The sequence below is a fragment of the Typopeltis vanoorti genome, chromosome 23 (assembly GCF_054136105.1).
Source record: "Typopeltis vanoorti isolate ZY-2024b chromosome 23, IOZ_Tvanoo_1.0, whole genome shotgun sequence".
Lineage (NCBI taxonomy): Eukaryota > Metazoa > Arthropoda > Arachnida > Uropygi > Thelyphonidae > Typopeltis > Typopeltis vanoorti.
The window spans coordinates 29,295,384-29,313,031 of record NC_143571.1 but is presented as its reverse complement, the minus strand read 5'-3'; the positions used below and the strand labels follow the sequence as shown (position 1 = coordinate 29,313,031).

Below are 17,648 nucleotides of genomic sequence, written 5' to 3'. Positions count from 1 at the left end.
AAATCTCCAAGTTTTGAAGTTAAATTTCTTGAGAATCTGGCCAGATTCTCAAGAAATTTAACTTCAAAACTTGCTTCACTACGCTTCCAAAATTTCGTTCATTACTTAGCTAACATAAACAGAAACATCTTCCTACTCAGTTTCCAGGAGTGTACAAGATTTTGTGATTGTGGAAAGCCATACTATGGCCAGACTGCTAAATCCATCCTTCTACGTTTGGATGAACACCATAGAGATATCTCCTATAACAGGACTAGAGCTAGCGCTCTCTCTAGCCACGTTCTCTTTTCAGCTAACTCAGACGAAGGCCACCAACACATTGTAAACTGGACTCAAACTTCTAACATCTATGTGTGCTACGATGAACTCGAAAGAAAGATTGTCGAATCTAGGGAAATTTCTCTAGATTCCTCTCATATCAACAACAGCCTAAGTTACAATCTCTCTGATGCACACGTTGCTTCTGTTCAGTACTGGCACACTCACGACAGCACGTAGTATACATTTGTTTGGAACTCATACTCGCATTTGTTTTTCAAACAAGCTACTGTCTTTTTATACTTGTTCTGTTATTATAATTTTAAGTCTCTGTAATTTTTTTATATACTTCTTTGATTGTGATACCTGAAGATGTTGATCTATTCAACGAAACTAGTAAACTAGTAGTATCTTTTTAAATATATCTTGTCATCTTTTTATCTCTCGGTTTCAGTCATTAAAGTTCTCCCATAATATTCCAACCGAGTAAAAATGAATTCCTATAATATATATATATATATATATATATATATATAGTTATAGTTATTAAATAAATAAAATATTTTTGTGTTTATTATATAATGAGTACATAATTTTAACACAATTTATAAATATTGCATAAATCACATTAAATATGACAAAACAAATATGAAAAAAATCTAAATTAAGAATTAACGGTTTTAATTATTTAAAAAAAAAAAACCTTTCTAGCCTTAATTTCGGCAAAAGACTTGACTACTACTTCTAGATCTAATGTCTCGGCTATGTCACTTTCAATAGATAAAGTGGTTAAGCCATCTAATCTCTCTTGGGACATTGTGGACCTCAAATAATTTTTAATAAGTCTTAATTTAGAAAAACTGCGCTCTGCACTTGTAGTTGGGATTGCTAAAAGAATTCGTAGTGATGTGTATACATTAGGAAAAAGACATGCAGTTATTTGCACAAATAGAATTTAACACTTCTTTGGGAGAATAATTATTTGATATCCTCCGATACAATATTTTTAATTCATCTAATAAATCTATTGCTGAAATATCTTCTTGATCACCATCAGACAGAACAATTTCTAATTTGAAACAAGCTTATTTACTATATCATTAATCAAATTTTAAGTTGCCAATATTAAAGAGAAACCCAAAAATTGATTTCATATTTATTTAGCTTTTCAAACCTCTCAGTAATTGATGTTATTGCTGAATCAAGAATTATATTAAAAAAATTAATTTGAAACTGTCGCTCAAAATTAGTAATTGATTCGTCAGGACATTCATAATCGAATTGAGTTTTTACATGTCGAGTTCATGTGCTATCGTTAGTTGGGAAATCAGCATTTAATCCAATATTTAGAGCAAAGTTATGGGCTTGGGTCTTAACTTTCAAAAAATTATTTTCGCTTCTGTATGACGTCAAGAACTTTTTTGTGACATCTAATGATTTCAAGGCTTCCATAATATTGCAAGAGATATTTTGCAATTGTTTGCTAGATGCATTGACTTCATTTAGAATGTCATACCAAACAAATGTGCCAAATATAAACTTGAAAGAATTAATTTTTTTTGCTAACGAACTAGCTTCCAATTTTGTTTTAATGCCTTGTTGCCCAATTAAGCTGTCATCTTCTATGACGAAAATTAAAGCTTCATGTATTTCTTTTACTTGATTTCATATTGCTTTTACAGCTTCAACACGACTTTCCCATCTTGTCGTGCATAAAGGTTTTAAAGTAAAATTTTGGATGTGGTTTAGAACCTCCCATCGATGACTCGATGAAGAAAAGAAATTATAGATTGACTGAATAATGTCAAAAATAAAACTGTATCTATATTGCAGCTTGCGGCATCACTCAATACCAAGTTCAAGGAATGCGTACAACGCAGAACAAAAAATGTTCTAGGATTTTTGTAAAAGTGCTTGTACCCCTGCATTCTTCCCCTTCATATTTGACCTGTTGTCATATCCCTGACCACCGATATTTTGAATATTTAAGTTTTTTTCTTCTAATAATTTTAAAATTACGTCAGTCATACCACTTCCTGTTGTATTATTAATTTTAATAAAATCTAGAAATCTTTCCTCTATTTGTATAATATCTTGGGTTTCTACATTTTTTTTCCTTTATAGAAACATATCTTACAATTAAGGACATTTGCTCCTGCTGCGAAATATCAGTGGTGCAATCAACAATTATTGAAATATACTTAGCATTCATTATTTTAGATACAATTTTTTTTTAATTTCATTACTCAATATATTAATGATTTTGTTTTGTATACATTTCCCTAAATAATGAATGTGAATTTCATTGTTCTTTTATGCATTCTACATGTTTTTGTAATATGCTGTCAAATTCAGCTAATAATTCAATCAGTTTCAAAAATTTTCCATTATTATTTGTATATAGAGTATCTGAACTTCTTCTGAATGCAATGTTTTCTTTTGCAAGAAATTTAATAACCCATATTATGTGTTTCAAAACATGCATCCAGTGTTCTTGCTTTTTTTGAGTAATTTTAGTTAATGGTGAGCAATTGTAGTTTCATTTTTTAAACGCTTTTCCAAATCAATTCATTTTTCAAAATTTTAAAATGTTCTTGAGATTTTTCGTGGCGCTGAAGAACTTGGGACATATGTTTCCAATCATTATTTCCTTCCAAAATTAAGTTCATAGTTCGAATATTAGAAAATAATTTGCAGCAGAAACAAAATACTACATTTTTTGAACTTGAAGAAATTAACCAAGATCTTTTAATGGTTTCTCCATTACTCAAAATCCTATTATAATGCGATACATGAAAACTTCTATTATGTTCATCGCGTGGAAAAAAAGTCTCTTTTGATTCTGCAGGAGGACCTCGTTTTACTAATATATTCATTATTGAATTGGACAAGTTTGGCCATAAAGCTCGTAATTTAGTGTTGAGGTATTTGTATTTGAAGCTATTAGATGTTTCTCAACAGACTGATTATCATCTAAACACAAATTCGAATTTTCAGACTCATTGTCAACAGGGGATTCCACAGGAACATCGCGTTCACTGACTCTTGTTTCTGATAATTTTAAAAATTTTTGCAATCGATTTTCTTGCTGAGCTTGAATAACTTCTCGTTATTCGAGAAGTTATTCTGCTCGTCTTTTTCTGTATTGATGACCAGAAAGGATTTTCATTTTGTTTCTCTGCCATTTTTGTCTGTTTCTGAAATCATAAAAAAATTTTTTTTCCATAAAGTATGGGCCCAAAACAAAGTAAAAAATTTAGAATTGAATCGTCATTTGCCAAGTCTAGCCCCTTTACAAAATAATTTTTATCCGATTTTACTGCATTAAGAAAACAAATAAACGAGGATATTAGTAAAGAACTTGACATTGTCAGCATCCAGGAATGCGTTAGTAGAGCTAATCTCAGGTGGTATGGTCACTTAAACAGAATGGGCGAGGAAAGATTAGCAAAACAAGTGTTCTCTGCCAGGTTGGCAGCAAAACAACCCAGAGGAAGACCAAGATATAGGTGGATTGATACAGTACAAAGTGCCTTAGACGATAGAAATATAAGATCTGATAATGTTGGAGTCTTGACAAGTAACAGACTGATTTGGAGGAAAATTGTAGATAGGAAGTTAGTAATGATGTAAATTTTTTTCATATAGTACTATCATATCCTATACACCCCTTGAGGGTACATGGCAGGAATTTGATGATGATGACGAAAAATTAGCAAAATAAAATTAAAAATTACCTTGTTTAATATTAACATAAAACTCAATATAGTAGTCAATCGGCACAATTTCAAATATATGCAAGAGTTCGTAAAATAACAAGTTAAAAACAACATGGCTATAGCTACAAAGAAAATGAAATGAATAATTTATTTAAAAAATCATTACTAAGATAAATCATATTTAACTACAAACTTAAAAATTCATTCAGCAAGCTAATAATATAATGCACATTAATACAGGGAAAGCGAACTGGCATGTAAGAAAACTTTGCGGATATGTGAAAGATTTATCATCATCAGTATAATTATTATTATTATAATAAAAATTTGACTTCTTCATAGTGTCAATGACTCATTGTGGGAGGTCTACTATTATACACATAGCTATACACATCATACCGGACCTTAAATATATTTACTGTCTCTGCGCTCACCACACTCTCAGCAATGTATTCCAATCACTCACCACTCTCCATGCAAAAAACCGGCTCCTGACTCCCTTTGTATGAGCAAGGTGAGCACACCTTGCTCACACAAATTCCAAATCTCCTTATATCGCTTGTTGCTTTCTTTACTTGCTCTTCCTTTTCTCTTTTCCTTTTGAGATAAGTAGCTACAGATAACTTTTTCTCTTTCAAATTACTAATCTAAAGGACAATAAATTTCCTATTGATAAATTATTCTATTTCTATTAATTATTAATTTTGAATTAATTTATTATTTTTAAGAGTTTTAAAACAATTAAATCTTATTTTAAAAAGTCGATTTAAAACAGTTGCCTTTACAGATTTTTACTATAAATAATTAATTTATACAATAATTTGAAAATTTGATAATTAAAGGTTAACTATAATTATTGAGGGCAATGTAAGATGTAAAGTATGCTGCCACGAGCGATTTTGGCATTTTAGCCAAATGCGGCTCTGATTAATATGTTTATAATTTATAAACTATTATCTTTAAAATTTTATTTGTCGATCAAAAATCAACATGTTTCACATTCAAATTTGAAATGATGCTGAAAAAAATGTAAGTGCATATCACGCTGTTTCGTCTATCCAAATTTGAAGCAGAATTTAAGAAAACGAACAGCGTAATATACACCCATGTTTCAGACTAAATATTTGGATAGATCAGTGTTTCTGAAACTTCAGATATCCGTATACCCCTTTTTTAATTTTCATTATTACCAAGTACCTTATCAAAATAATAATAATAAATAAAAATAATGAATGTTTATTTTCTTGATCATCTAACTAGAGTAATTATTTGGACAATAGATCGATTTTTAAATAATAAATATTTATTAAACCTACTAGTTTCACCAAACTTTAGCTGTTGGCACTGGTTAAAAAACATTACATAAATATGAATACAATCATACCCCGAATTACGCGAATCCGAAGTTATGCAGTTTCTTACATGTATGTATTCCCGTCCCGCTTCACACCTCACCACTAGTCATATCTTTCAAGCGCAGACCACATTCACCAGTGTCACACATGCCGTGAACAAGCACTGACGTGCTTCGCGCGGTCCCCATTCATACACAATTTTTATAGTCTACAAACCTTGTGATTGTTTAATGTTATGTTCTTGATAAAAATTTTATCACAAAAAAATAATAATGTCATCCAAAAGAAGCAAGTCCGATTCTTCTACAGCTAACAAGAAAAGAAAAACATTGACTTTGGAAACAAAACTCAACATTATTAAGGATTTTGAAAGTTTATTTTTCACTTGGTTAAAGTATAATAAATTTAGTTTAATCCTTTATCCAAGTGTGAGCAAACAAAGTTTGCGCCTGAAAATATCTTCAGGACTGGGGTAAGGTGGTACAACATCAGGACACTCCTTGCAAAGGTGGAGCAAGCTACCAACACTCCTATCTCAGTATCTCCCATAATGCAAAACACATCTCCTTGCGGATATGTCTAATGTTAACATTAGCAATGCTATTTCAGTTAGTAACTATAATCATCAGAATTTTACAGTTATTCATATTTGTGTAATGTTTTTTAACCAGTGCTTGTACCCTGAAGATTTAATAAATATTTATTACTTAACACTTGATCTATTGTCCAAATAATTACTCTAATAAATAAAAATACATTTGATTGTAAATGTCTGTTTTATTTGGATTTAGATGTACATTTAAACAAAAAAAAAAAAAAAAAGATTTATTTTTAATAGAACGAAATTTATAAAGATACTGTACATTTTTACTTAATATAAATAATTTATCCTCAATGAGAGGAGTGAAATTGCTTATTTCTATATCTGCTATATTGCTCTCTTTTGTGCGTTTTATAAATCCAGTATTTAACGAATGATCCATAATTAAGAATTTGAAAACTAAAAAAATTACTGTATTTACCCGAATATAACTCGCACTTTTTTTCCAAAATTAAAGCTAAAAAATCGTGGTGGGAGATATATGCGGGGATTTTCGGAAACTAAAGTTTTCAGGAAAAAAAACTGAAAATGGGTATGACTTACCAAGAAGCTTCTATTCTCCATCACTTCTTCTGTCCTCGAGAGCAGTTCCTTGTGCGCAATGTCAAAATTATCTACCCAAGTAGAGATATCTTCTTTCCCATTATATCAAGCAAAAATTACCAGTAATTTAAGACTTGGGATACGTAATGAACAATCCTTGACAAATTACTAATGAGAAGTGAAAGATGTGCATGACTGTAGGCCAATAGAGAAAAAGCAGCTATTAAGAAGTGCATATGATCGGTGTGGTATTAACAAAAGATCACACACCCCAAACAAAAAGCAATAATTGAATGGAAATGCTAATTCTCTTAAACCGATTTCCATAATATCTGAAATATATATTCGGGATAGTGTCAAGCAAAACCTTATGTTGCATCGGCAACATGTGGTTTTGCTTGGGTCTGTAATTGCACTATTTGTTGAGAAATATATTACACAGTCTGCATATGTCTGTGAACCTTATTCAGTGACTTAATAAAAGTAATTGTTTTTCGTGTTTCTGCAATATAGTTGCTGTTGTGGAGGGCATATTGTTTACTGCAGGGAGTGAGGAGAATTCATGCATAATATAATTTAATATATATAGTCTATATATATATATATATATATTAAAAAATATATAAAAAGTCTATATATATATATATATACTTTATGGGTTGTTTCCTTCAGTATCTCATAAGTGGGTTCTAAAATGTTTAGTTTTAGTATATATGGCTATAATTTTTTTATTAATAAAGTATAATTAGCACATATTTAACTGTCAATGAGAAATGGCACCTTTTTTTATTTAGTAAACTAAATGCTGTATTTTTGTAAAATATTGTTGCTGTAATACAGCTGAACCAGTGCCCTTATTAACACTCAGGAGCTCACAGCGGTAATTTTGCAGCGTACGACACGGTATTATATATATGAGAGATACATTCATTACTAGTATGTGCTAAAATGCAAAAAACATAAAGAAAAAACACTGCAAATATAATACATGATGGTACAAATTAAGTGAATATTGAATCCAACATTATTTCATAGCCAAATATAGAAACTAAAAGTTTCGGCAGATGCAAGCATAAGTAGTGCCTTATGGGCAACTCATAGTAAAGGTTGAGCAAGCCCCAGAACACTTTCCTTAGTATTTTCCATAAATGTAAAGCACATCTTCTAGAGTAGTGCTTCCCAAACTTATGGATGTAAAGGCCCCCTCTTTGAAAAATTAAAATATTTCACGGCCCCCTCATCGAAAAAAAAAATCGTAATACAGACATATATTACTATAATCTATAATATTTATTGTATTTATATTCAATACAGTTTATATTCAAGATTTTGCGTTTGTAAGCTTTTTTGTGCTTCTTATCAACGCCTTAATGAATGCTTATAATAAGCATTCATTAAGTGCCAAAATATGCAGGAAGCAAAATTTGTGAATGAACACCAATGTGTGATTTTTTCCATTAAAATATAAAAAAATAACATAAAAGAAATAATAAAAATTAAATGTGTTTCTTTTAAGATTAAAAAAAAAAGAACTACTTAGGAGACCGTGGCCCACAGTTTGGGAAGCGCTGTTCTAGAGGACATGTATGATAAATAAGCCTTTGGCTCTCTATTTCAGTAATACATGATGGTTTATTTATTTTCAGTTACAATCTAGAAATTATTGAAACAAAGAAATATAAAGAATAAAAATTTTTGTTACAAAATAACGCCAACATCGATAATGAAAGAAAATAAAACTAAACAAATGCATTTAACATTAATTAATCAGAATCTTCAATAGTTGAATTTAAAAAACTGTCATAACAGTCATCGCAAATAATATTGAGATGTTGAAAGCATAATACTTTTTACAATGCTTGCAAAAATATTTTGATAAGCGACTCATTTTGGATGCATAGCACATAAAACATCTTTTTCTTTTTCTGTTTGTCGAGGGAGCCATATCTATGTCGTCATTAGAATTTCCTTCAAATTGTGTCTGAAATTGATGAAGTTTCAGGTGTAAAGGCCTATTCACACCTGTAGAGATTTCTGAACGCCTTTTTATTTGTTCTGACACTAACTGCATTACGAGATTTCTAATAAATATTCAGCACCATATTTTCATATTTTCACATTGTTGTTCAGCATATGAATAATCTGGCCATTTATATTTATATTTATGAGCTATACTGACATCGGAGCTCACGGTATCTCTCAGATACAATTTACTATCAAATATCACAAACCTCTACAAAAAAATGCATTCAACCAAACTGATAACAAAAAAAAAAAAAAAAAAAGTGCGGAATATCACTCATAACATATGCACGTGCAGCTAGTCATGACCTTCAACCTATACAATAAAATATCTATGTCAATTAACAAGTACCTGTCAGATCTGCCGGGACCTCTGCAGGGTCAAATATCACAAATCTTTACATAACACGTGTTAAACCAAACTGAAGCAACAAAAGTGCAAAATAGCACTCGTAATATACTCACGCACAACTACTCATGACCTTCAACCCATACAATAGATAAGTTAAAGAATATTCATGTGAACAATTAGCATGTATGTGTCAGATCAGATGCGAGTGCCCAAGTGTTAAGCAGAGCCATGGGCAGGCAGCCTCTATACTACACACTGTTGACAGTACTGGTCCCAAGGATTATCAAAATAAAAATAATTATTTGGAGCTTATATAATTAGAATAAAATATAATTATCTTTATAAATATGTATATATAAATTTAATATTTTTTAAAATTTTTTCTGCCTCCAGTATAATTGTAACATAAACTCTAAGTTTTCTGCCTGTGGCATTCGCCCATTCCGCCCCTGTCTCGCGCCGGGCCCGGGGATTAGGGCTATATTTTTCTCTCATAGAGTAGTTCATGATTGGAATGGATGACTGTTGGAAGTTGTGTGTGCAAGTGGCATGAATGAATTCAAGAACATGACAGCTGATGTGAATAGTGTGGCTTCCCTCGATGAGTTCCTGACTCCTTGGAGGTCTGTCTTAATAATAATAATATTTACGAAAGAAAAAATAAAAATAAAAAATAAAAAATCAGTTAACGCCTTTTTATTCCCGTATATGGGAGTAGGTGAGGTACATGATTAAATCTGTTTGAATACATTTCAGTTGCATTAATAAAAGTTATCATCTCATATACTTACCATACCCTTTGGTCCTAAAGTACTTTTTACTAAATCACCAATAGCAATTGCTCCAACAAAAGATGACAATCGAGCAGTTTCTGCCTTTTCCTCTTCTGCATCAAGCTTTAAAATGCGTACAGGATTCAACGATGCAAACTGACCTGCCTACATAAAATAAAAAATGAATAACTGAAAATTCTATGTGCAACAACATACAAAACTTAAAATATTTTGAAACGCAAATCCATATGAAGCAAAATGTATTTCCAAACAATGCTAAAAATCCTAACATGTGTGAATGAATTTCAATAATGAACCCTGAGTGAATCATTATATAGCAACAGAAAATAATTATACAGTATGTTCCCCCCCCCAAAAAAAAAAAACTTTTACAACTAGTTCTTGAAAAAACAACTGTTAAGAGAGCCATCGCAAATCAAGTCCTACAGGCTCACCATAACGAACTGAGGTTGCATTCCTGGAAATATAGTTTGAACTATATGATACCACACTGAAATGCCACCAAACTAAACAGCACTTTGAATGAATTTCAATAATGATCATGAGTGAATCATTATGTAACAACAGAAAATAATTATACAGTATGATCTCCCCCAGACAGATTTACAATCTGATATAAATAATGAAATGATAAACATATTGATAAGTGAAAATCTTACAAAGATGCTGTTTAGAGTTTCTTAAAATAAAAATCTACATGCAGTTTCTTAAGAACTAAGGGGTCTTTTTTTTTGTTGTTGTTGTTGTTAATTTTTCCTGTATCATAACAAGGCATTCCAGACAATGCCTAGGACCTTTCACCACTGTCTAAAAATGTCAATCATCAGTTTCCAATTTTTTAGACCAGAGTCGATTTTTTTTTATGTGCCTCCATAATGTAAATGTAGGATAGGAGGTTCTTCAATTGCTTCTTCAGTTCTTTGATCTACTATTTCAATAAGTTCTTCAGCGGTAAGCTTCCTTTTTTCATGCAAGTTCAGCAATTCATTTACATCTTCAGCAAGAGGAGTTCTAGAGCCAACTGATTTGCCATTTCAACCACAGCCATTGTTACATTTTCAAAAGAAGATTTAAAATTGTCATCTTTGTTGTAATGCTATTATACAGGTTCATTGTATCTTAGACAAAATATGAACCTAGGCCTTTTTATTATTATTATTCAGGCCTCCATGGAATCAAAAGACTCATCGTAGGAGGTCCTTCCTAGGAAACACAAAGTCTATCAAGACTCATCGTGGGAAGTCCCTCCTAGGAAACACAAAGTCTATCATACCACTCCTTAAACTCATTGACCATTCTTGCTCTCCCAGTCTATCAGGCAATGCATTCAATGGTTCAACCATCCCGCATGCAAAGAAACCACTCTTCACCCTCTTGCTCACAGTTTTATTTCGTAACTTCCAGGGATGGCCCTCTTGTCATCAATCCTTCCTGCTATTCAACCAAGCGAAAGCCCTCTCTAGTGTCAACCCTGTAAACCCCACTTCTCAACAGTTTAAAAGTCTCAATCATTTTACCTCTCCTTCTTCTATCCACCAAACTCTGCAGTCCGCATTCCCTCAGCCAATCCTCAACTATCATTGTACAGTCCTGAAACCATCTTTGTTATCTGCCTTTGTAACCTTTCCACAGTTAATTTATCCCTTTCAAATCCTGGGGACCAAATCTGAGAACAATAGTCCAAGTGTGGTCTGATACAATGGAATGATAACTCTTTTATCTCTGTAGGTCAATGTCCTACTCATTATTGCAGCAATCCACTGTGTTACCTTCACCACCTTTGCAATATAGCCCCTAAATTTCAGGTTTCTATTAATCATCTATCCCAGATCTCTTGTCTCCCCTACTTCTTCCAGTATAACTCCTCCAACAGAGTATGAAGCATCCCATTGATGTGTCCCAAACCTCAAGACCTTACATTATGCTGCATTAAACTGACACCCCCATTCATTTGCCCATCTGTCTAGCCCATTCAAATCCTCTTGCAGGGCCACCACATCTACTGAAAATGTCATTGATATAAAGGTTAAACAATATAGGTCCCAGTATTGAGCCCTGTGGGACCTCACTCTGCCTCCTCGAAAATGCCCTACCATACACAACTCTTAGATACCCATTGGACAGCTAATCCTGAATTCAGCTGACCAACCTGACATCCAAACCCATGTGCTGCAACTTAAATATCAGCTTATCATGTGGCACCCTGTCAAATGCCTTCGCTAAATCCAAGAAAACAGAGTATATACCTTTCCTTCATCTACTGCTCTTGTAACTTTATTATAAAAGGCTAGCATATTACTAAAACAAGAGCGCCCCATCACAAATCTATGTTGACTCTCACAGATAACATTACCCTCATCTGCCCAATGCTGTATTCGGTCCCTCGCTAATTTCTCCAAGATCTTAACGACTATGACACACAAACTGGCCTATAATTAGGCACTTCTAATCTGTTACCGGTCTTATGCAATGGCACTATCTTACCTTCCTTCTTTCTACGGGAAAGGGAAAGTCTGGCTACGGGAAAGTTGCCAGACTTTCATTGAAAAGCTAGGTCAAAGGAGCTGTCAGTTATTTAGCACATTCTCTCAAAACTCATGGTGAAATACCATCCAGTCCCACAGCTCTACCAACATCCAGAGTACTCAGTATTTGGAAAACATTCTCCTCCTGCACCTCTAATCCTCGAACCTGCCCTATCCTTCTAGTATTAAAATTTACTCCTCCAGGATGAAATACTCCAATAAAGTGTTCATTGAACAATTCCAATATGTCCTCTGCATCATTCACTCTATTCCCATTTTTATCCCACACAATGTCATTCTTCCACAATCATTTCTCCTCCTACAGGCCACATAGCTAAATAATTCCCTAGGATTTTCTTTGGATCTTAGGGCCAATCTCTTCTCATATTCCAGTTTTGCCTTCCTTACCACACTAGTGACTCTTCTGGCCTGTGTCTTATATTCTTCATGCATCTTCTCTTCACCTGTCTCCTTATCTCTTCCATAGCCTCATTTTCACATGCAATTCATGTTTAATATTGTTTGTCATCCACTTTACTCCAAATTGTGTCCTCTTCTTCACTTGTGGAATACAGCTTACTATTGCTGCTAACAAATATTCATTCACAATTTCCCAAGAACTAATGATATCCCAGCCTTCCAATTCCTCCCTCCATGAAACTTCCCCAAGTTGATGTCTAAGACTATTATAATCACGTACCTTAAAATCTCCCATAACAATCATTCTTCTTGCACTTGCCAAGCTCAACTGTCTAAACATATCCTAGTCCCCACCCTCTGTGCTCCTTGGTTTGTAGCAACACCCCACTAAATATCCTGTCTTGCCCACCTCTATCCCCACACCATATGCTTTCAAAATCATTAGTGTCACTGCTTTCCAAAGCCTCCACTCTTAGAGGACATAAGTCATCACTTATCATAAGCAGTACTCCACCACTACGCTTTCCCTTCTTATCCTGCCGAAAAATACTGTACCCTGCTACTTCCATTCCTGTTATTATATCCTCTTCTGTCAACCACGTCTCAGTGATCCCAATAATCTTTGACCAGGCTGATGCTATCAGCACCACCAATTCCTCTCCTTTATTCTGGATACATTGGTATAAAGCATAAAAATGTCACTGTTTCTATACCCAGCATTATCCCCTCTAGACTCCACTGGGCTCAGCATTACCTGATGTCGTCCCCCTTCTTCCAAGTACCCATTCCCACAAGAGGCCACCCCTGCTACCATCCACCCTGAGCATTCTAGTTTCCCTGCATTGACACACCAATTCATTCAGAACAGCAATCTCTCCAGATGTCTACGTCCTTCCTCATTCAAATGCAAGCGCTCTCTCGCATACAATTCCTTTCTGTCCTCAAATGCCCTCCAAGCATCCACATATTCCAATTCTCTCTTCTGACACATTCTAGCTATTATGTTATTCAATTTTACTGCTCTTCTGCTCAGTTCATCACTATCATACCTAGGCAACAGGCACACTATCTTTCCTCTCTGTGTCTTCTTTCATACAACCTCAAGCAAGAATCTCATATCTCTCAAGTCATTTGTTCCTACCATCACAATAATCTCATTCACCCTTTCACACCTCTTAATTGCCATAGCCACACTTGATATCGTTCCTCCAGGCAAATACACTTCCATGCATCCTATCTTGAACATCACGGATCATTGAGTCCCCATACATTACATCTCTTACCACCCTGTTCCTCGATTGCTCACATGCATTCCTCACTCTCTCTCCTCTAACACTTTCTGTGTTCCCCAACTTACCTGATTTCCTGACATCACTTTATCCCTGGTTTCAGTGCTCCCTTGCATTCTTCTCATTCCCTCTCTCCTACTGTTTCCATTCTCTACTCTTCTATCATTCCCATAACTCTCTCTCATTCCCTCTCTTCTACTGTTCCTATTCTCTCCTCTTCTATCATTCTCATAACTCTCTTCTACTGTTCCTATCCTCTCCTCTTCTACCATTCCCATAACTCTCTTCTACTGTTCCTATCCTCTCCTCTTCTACCATTCCCATAACTCTCTCATTCCCTCTCTTCTACTGTTCCTATTCTCTCCTCATCTATCATTCCCATAACGCTCTCTCTCACTCCTACTCTGATTTGCCTTGCATTTGTCTCTTCCATTTGCCTAATCTCATCTTTTACACTTCTCATCTCATTCCCTAGACATTCCACCTGCTCTTTCTGCTCATCTCTCTCTCTCTCTGCAAGTCAGCCACTCTTATTTGCCATTCATCCTCCCAATTGAGACCATCTCCGAAAACTTTGCAATCTTTCAACCTTTCCATACCCCCCACTCTCATTATTTTATTCATATTTTTCTTGCCCTCTATCATACTACTCATCTCTTTATGTGGAGAATCTCCTGCCTCTGACTCAAGAAGGTCAATTATAGTCATCTCTAACTCACCAAGTTTCTCTCATTGCCTGCATTTTGCACATACACATATTTCCCCTTCTCTCACCTGCCACATATACAACTGCTGGGACGCATACATTCCAAAAGTCCCGAATGCTACAAAATCCCGTATGATATCATGCAAAATGGAGTCCTTAAATGGGGGAGGACTTGGCAATACACCATTTGCAATTTTAACTGCCGCTCCATTATTCAAAATAGTATCAAGGAACTATTACAACTAAATGCTAAATAAGTATAAGGAAGTATAACTATATAAGTAAAAGTACAAACAAAACATTTAAGTATACTAAATATAAATAAAATAAAACTAAATAATAAAAACTTATGTTATCTTCGTCTTCTCTTCCACCGTTATGCATCCAATTCCGACCCCGTCTTCTCAGTAACCAAAACACGCAATACAGCAACAACAACTAACTTCAAAAACAACCACTGAAGGACAATCGTATTCCAGAAAAACAATGTAGCACAAATCTCAACAGAAGTCAGACTCAAGAGAAAATGTACATCCTCACAACCATATTATGAAGGCATTCAATCTGTGTGAGGGAAGGAAAACTGAAAGTTGAAAAGCCCTTATAAATACTTCCCATTCTACAATGCAAAAATTAATGTTCTGTATTATTGTCAAATGCACACATGTAATAAAGTCATTGTCATTCTTTTCAACTTATGATAGGCGTCTTTCTTATCTACAAGCAATCAGATGACTGACTGTTTTTGTAACTAAACATTATTTTATAATGTTTATTATTAAATGTTTATTATTATTATAACTAAACATTATTCTAAATGTAACTAAACATTAAGTTAGATAGGGCTAAATAGCCTCGCCTACTCCCCGTATACGGGAATAAAAAGGCGTTAGCTGATTTTGACATTATTTTATTCCCTTTCATTCATTGTTAAATGGTGATCAACACTCATTCCATAAAAATTATGGAGACAACTATTGTGTTGAAGTAATAACATTAAACTAAAATAACTATTTGATGTTTTGACCTTTATATAACATCGCCAAGACTACTTACATATTACTGAGGGACACAAGCTACATGATGGTTCACCACAGTATGCTATAGCATTACTACTTTGGTCAACCATTGACCATAGCCTGACTTCTAATGAGGGACAGAAGAAGAAGAAATTAATGAATAAATAAATACAACTTATAAGTGAAAATACATCAATAGCTAGTGGGTGGGACTTACCTCTAGAGCTCTGTTGATTGAGTTCTATTTTTTTTGTCTGAAGAACACTAGTATCCCATAATGCAAAGCACACATCCTTACAGACATGTATAATGTATGCATTATGGAAAAGTTCACTATCCAGACCAGTTTCGACCTTTATTGAGGTCTCATCAGTGGATACCAGACCCAGAGGTGATACCAAGGTTGAAGTAATGCAGAAGTCAAATTTCCATATACGAGTAGCCAAAAGGTGTCACACCTTATTATTAAAATACTCTGCATTAGAGATGGATGTTGGAAGTTTTCCCACTTTGTTATATATAATTAAGTCATTAGCTTCTATATACAAGTTGCCCTGTCCTGAAATTACTTCAGATGCAAATTTTGTTTGCCTGCACTTGGATAAAGGATTAAGCCAAGTGGAAAAACTTCCAACACACTAATTAAGTATTGTTTATAGGTCGATTCTTACTGGTTTCTGAATATGCAAATATATGGTTATTCTGTAATTGAAGTCTTAGCCTTTGATAATTGCTAAAGGTTTAACAAAATTCCTATATATATATATATTTTTTTTTATTATGTTTTTGCCAGATGTTATGTGGGTTGCAAACAGGCCATCCACATCCTTAGGATTCTTAGGCTGTCAATACCATTGTGACTTGTGACAGATTAGTATCTCAGAAGCTTCTTTGAATTTTTGTCTGTAGCAGCTTTGGTATAATGTAAGGAAAATGTATCTTTCAAACAATTTGGTGGCATTTAAAGTACACACCAGAATAGTCTGATTTTCTATTATTAAGGAATATGATGTGTGATTTGTTTTCATTTCTTATTGGAATCATGTATCCTGTTTCTCCTATGCAGAATAAGTTACAGATACACTGCATTTGAAATACATCTCTCTCTCTCTCTCTCTGTGTGTGTGTGTGTGTGTGTGTGTGTGTGTGTGTGTGTGTGTGTGTGTGTGTGTGTGTGTGTGTGTGTGTGTGTGTGTGTGTGTGTGTGTGTGTGTGTGTGTGTGAGAGAGAGAGAGAGAGAGAGAGAGAGAGAGAGAGAGAGATACTAACCATACCAGGAGATTTGCATAAAATGTATATATTACATGAAGCTTCCAAATAGTGATATTCCAAATAGTAATATTTATATTTCTTTATCAATATTCATATTTATATTGTAAAATCTATACATACGAATTCTGACCTTTGCATCCATATTTATATCTTTATATATATATATATATATATATATATACACATATATTTAGACTATATAATTCATGCCACAATATTAGTAAATTATGTTACATTACAATGACTGGAAGTTGATCTTGTTGGCCAAATTAATTAACTTTGAGTAATACTTTTGGATAAGTCTCTGTTTTGACACTGGACCCTTGTCTCCAGAAGTGATGGCATATTGTATTAGGGGCATCTGGATGGAGTCCAGTAGCTGACAGTAGAAAAATATGTGATCAACAGTCTGTTGTTGCATGATGGGATTCCAGAATATGGAATCTGCATAGGTGGTGCCTTAATTTTCCTTGTCCCATTAGTAACATGGATAAACCTGGTGAGATGCCATGTTTTTTCAGAAGTCTGCTTCTGATACTTGGCAAAAATTCTTTTGTTGTTGATCAGTTTTTTGATGTTTTTCATTCTTTTTTCCACAAGTTTAAGCTTATTTCCACTGCAAGCATTTTTATAGCATATTTCAAGTACTTTTGGTAACTTGTTTCTAGCCACTTCTTTAGCCAGCTGATCCACTTTCTCGTTTCCTGTTACCCCAGTATGCACCTTAACCCAGTAGAACTTGATTTCTCATCCCTCTAAAGTGAGATTCCAAA

The 17,648-nt window shown here is 33.9% G+C and overlaps 1 protein-coding gene across 1 annotated transcript in view; it reads right to left on the bottom strand.

Annotated features, from left to right (window-relative positions):
• CCT2 (chaperonin containing TCP1 subunit 2) overlaps positions 1–17,648 on the bottom strand; it is a 112,461-nt gene that overhangs the window by 72,614 nt on the left and 22,199 nt on the right. The window contains exon 2 of the mRNA XM_090413212.1: positions 9,642–9,788. Coding sequence (XP_090269338.1) covers positions 9,642–9,788 — 147 coding nt within the window. The remainder of the gene's footprint in view (positions 1–9,641; positions 9,789–17,648) is intronic.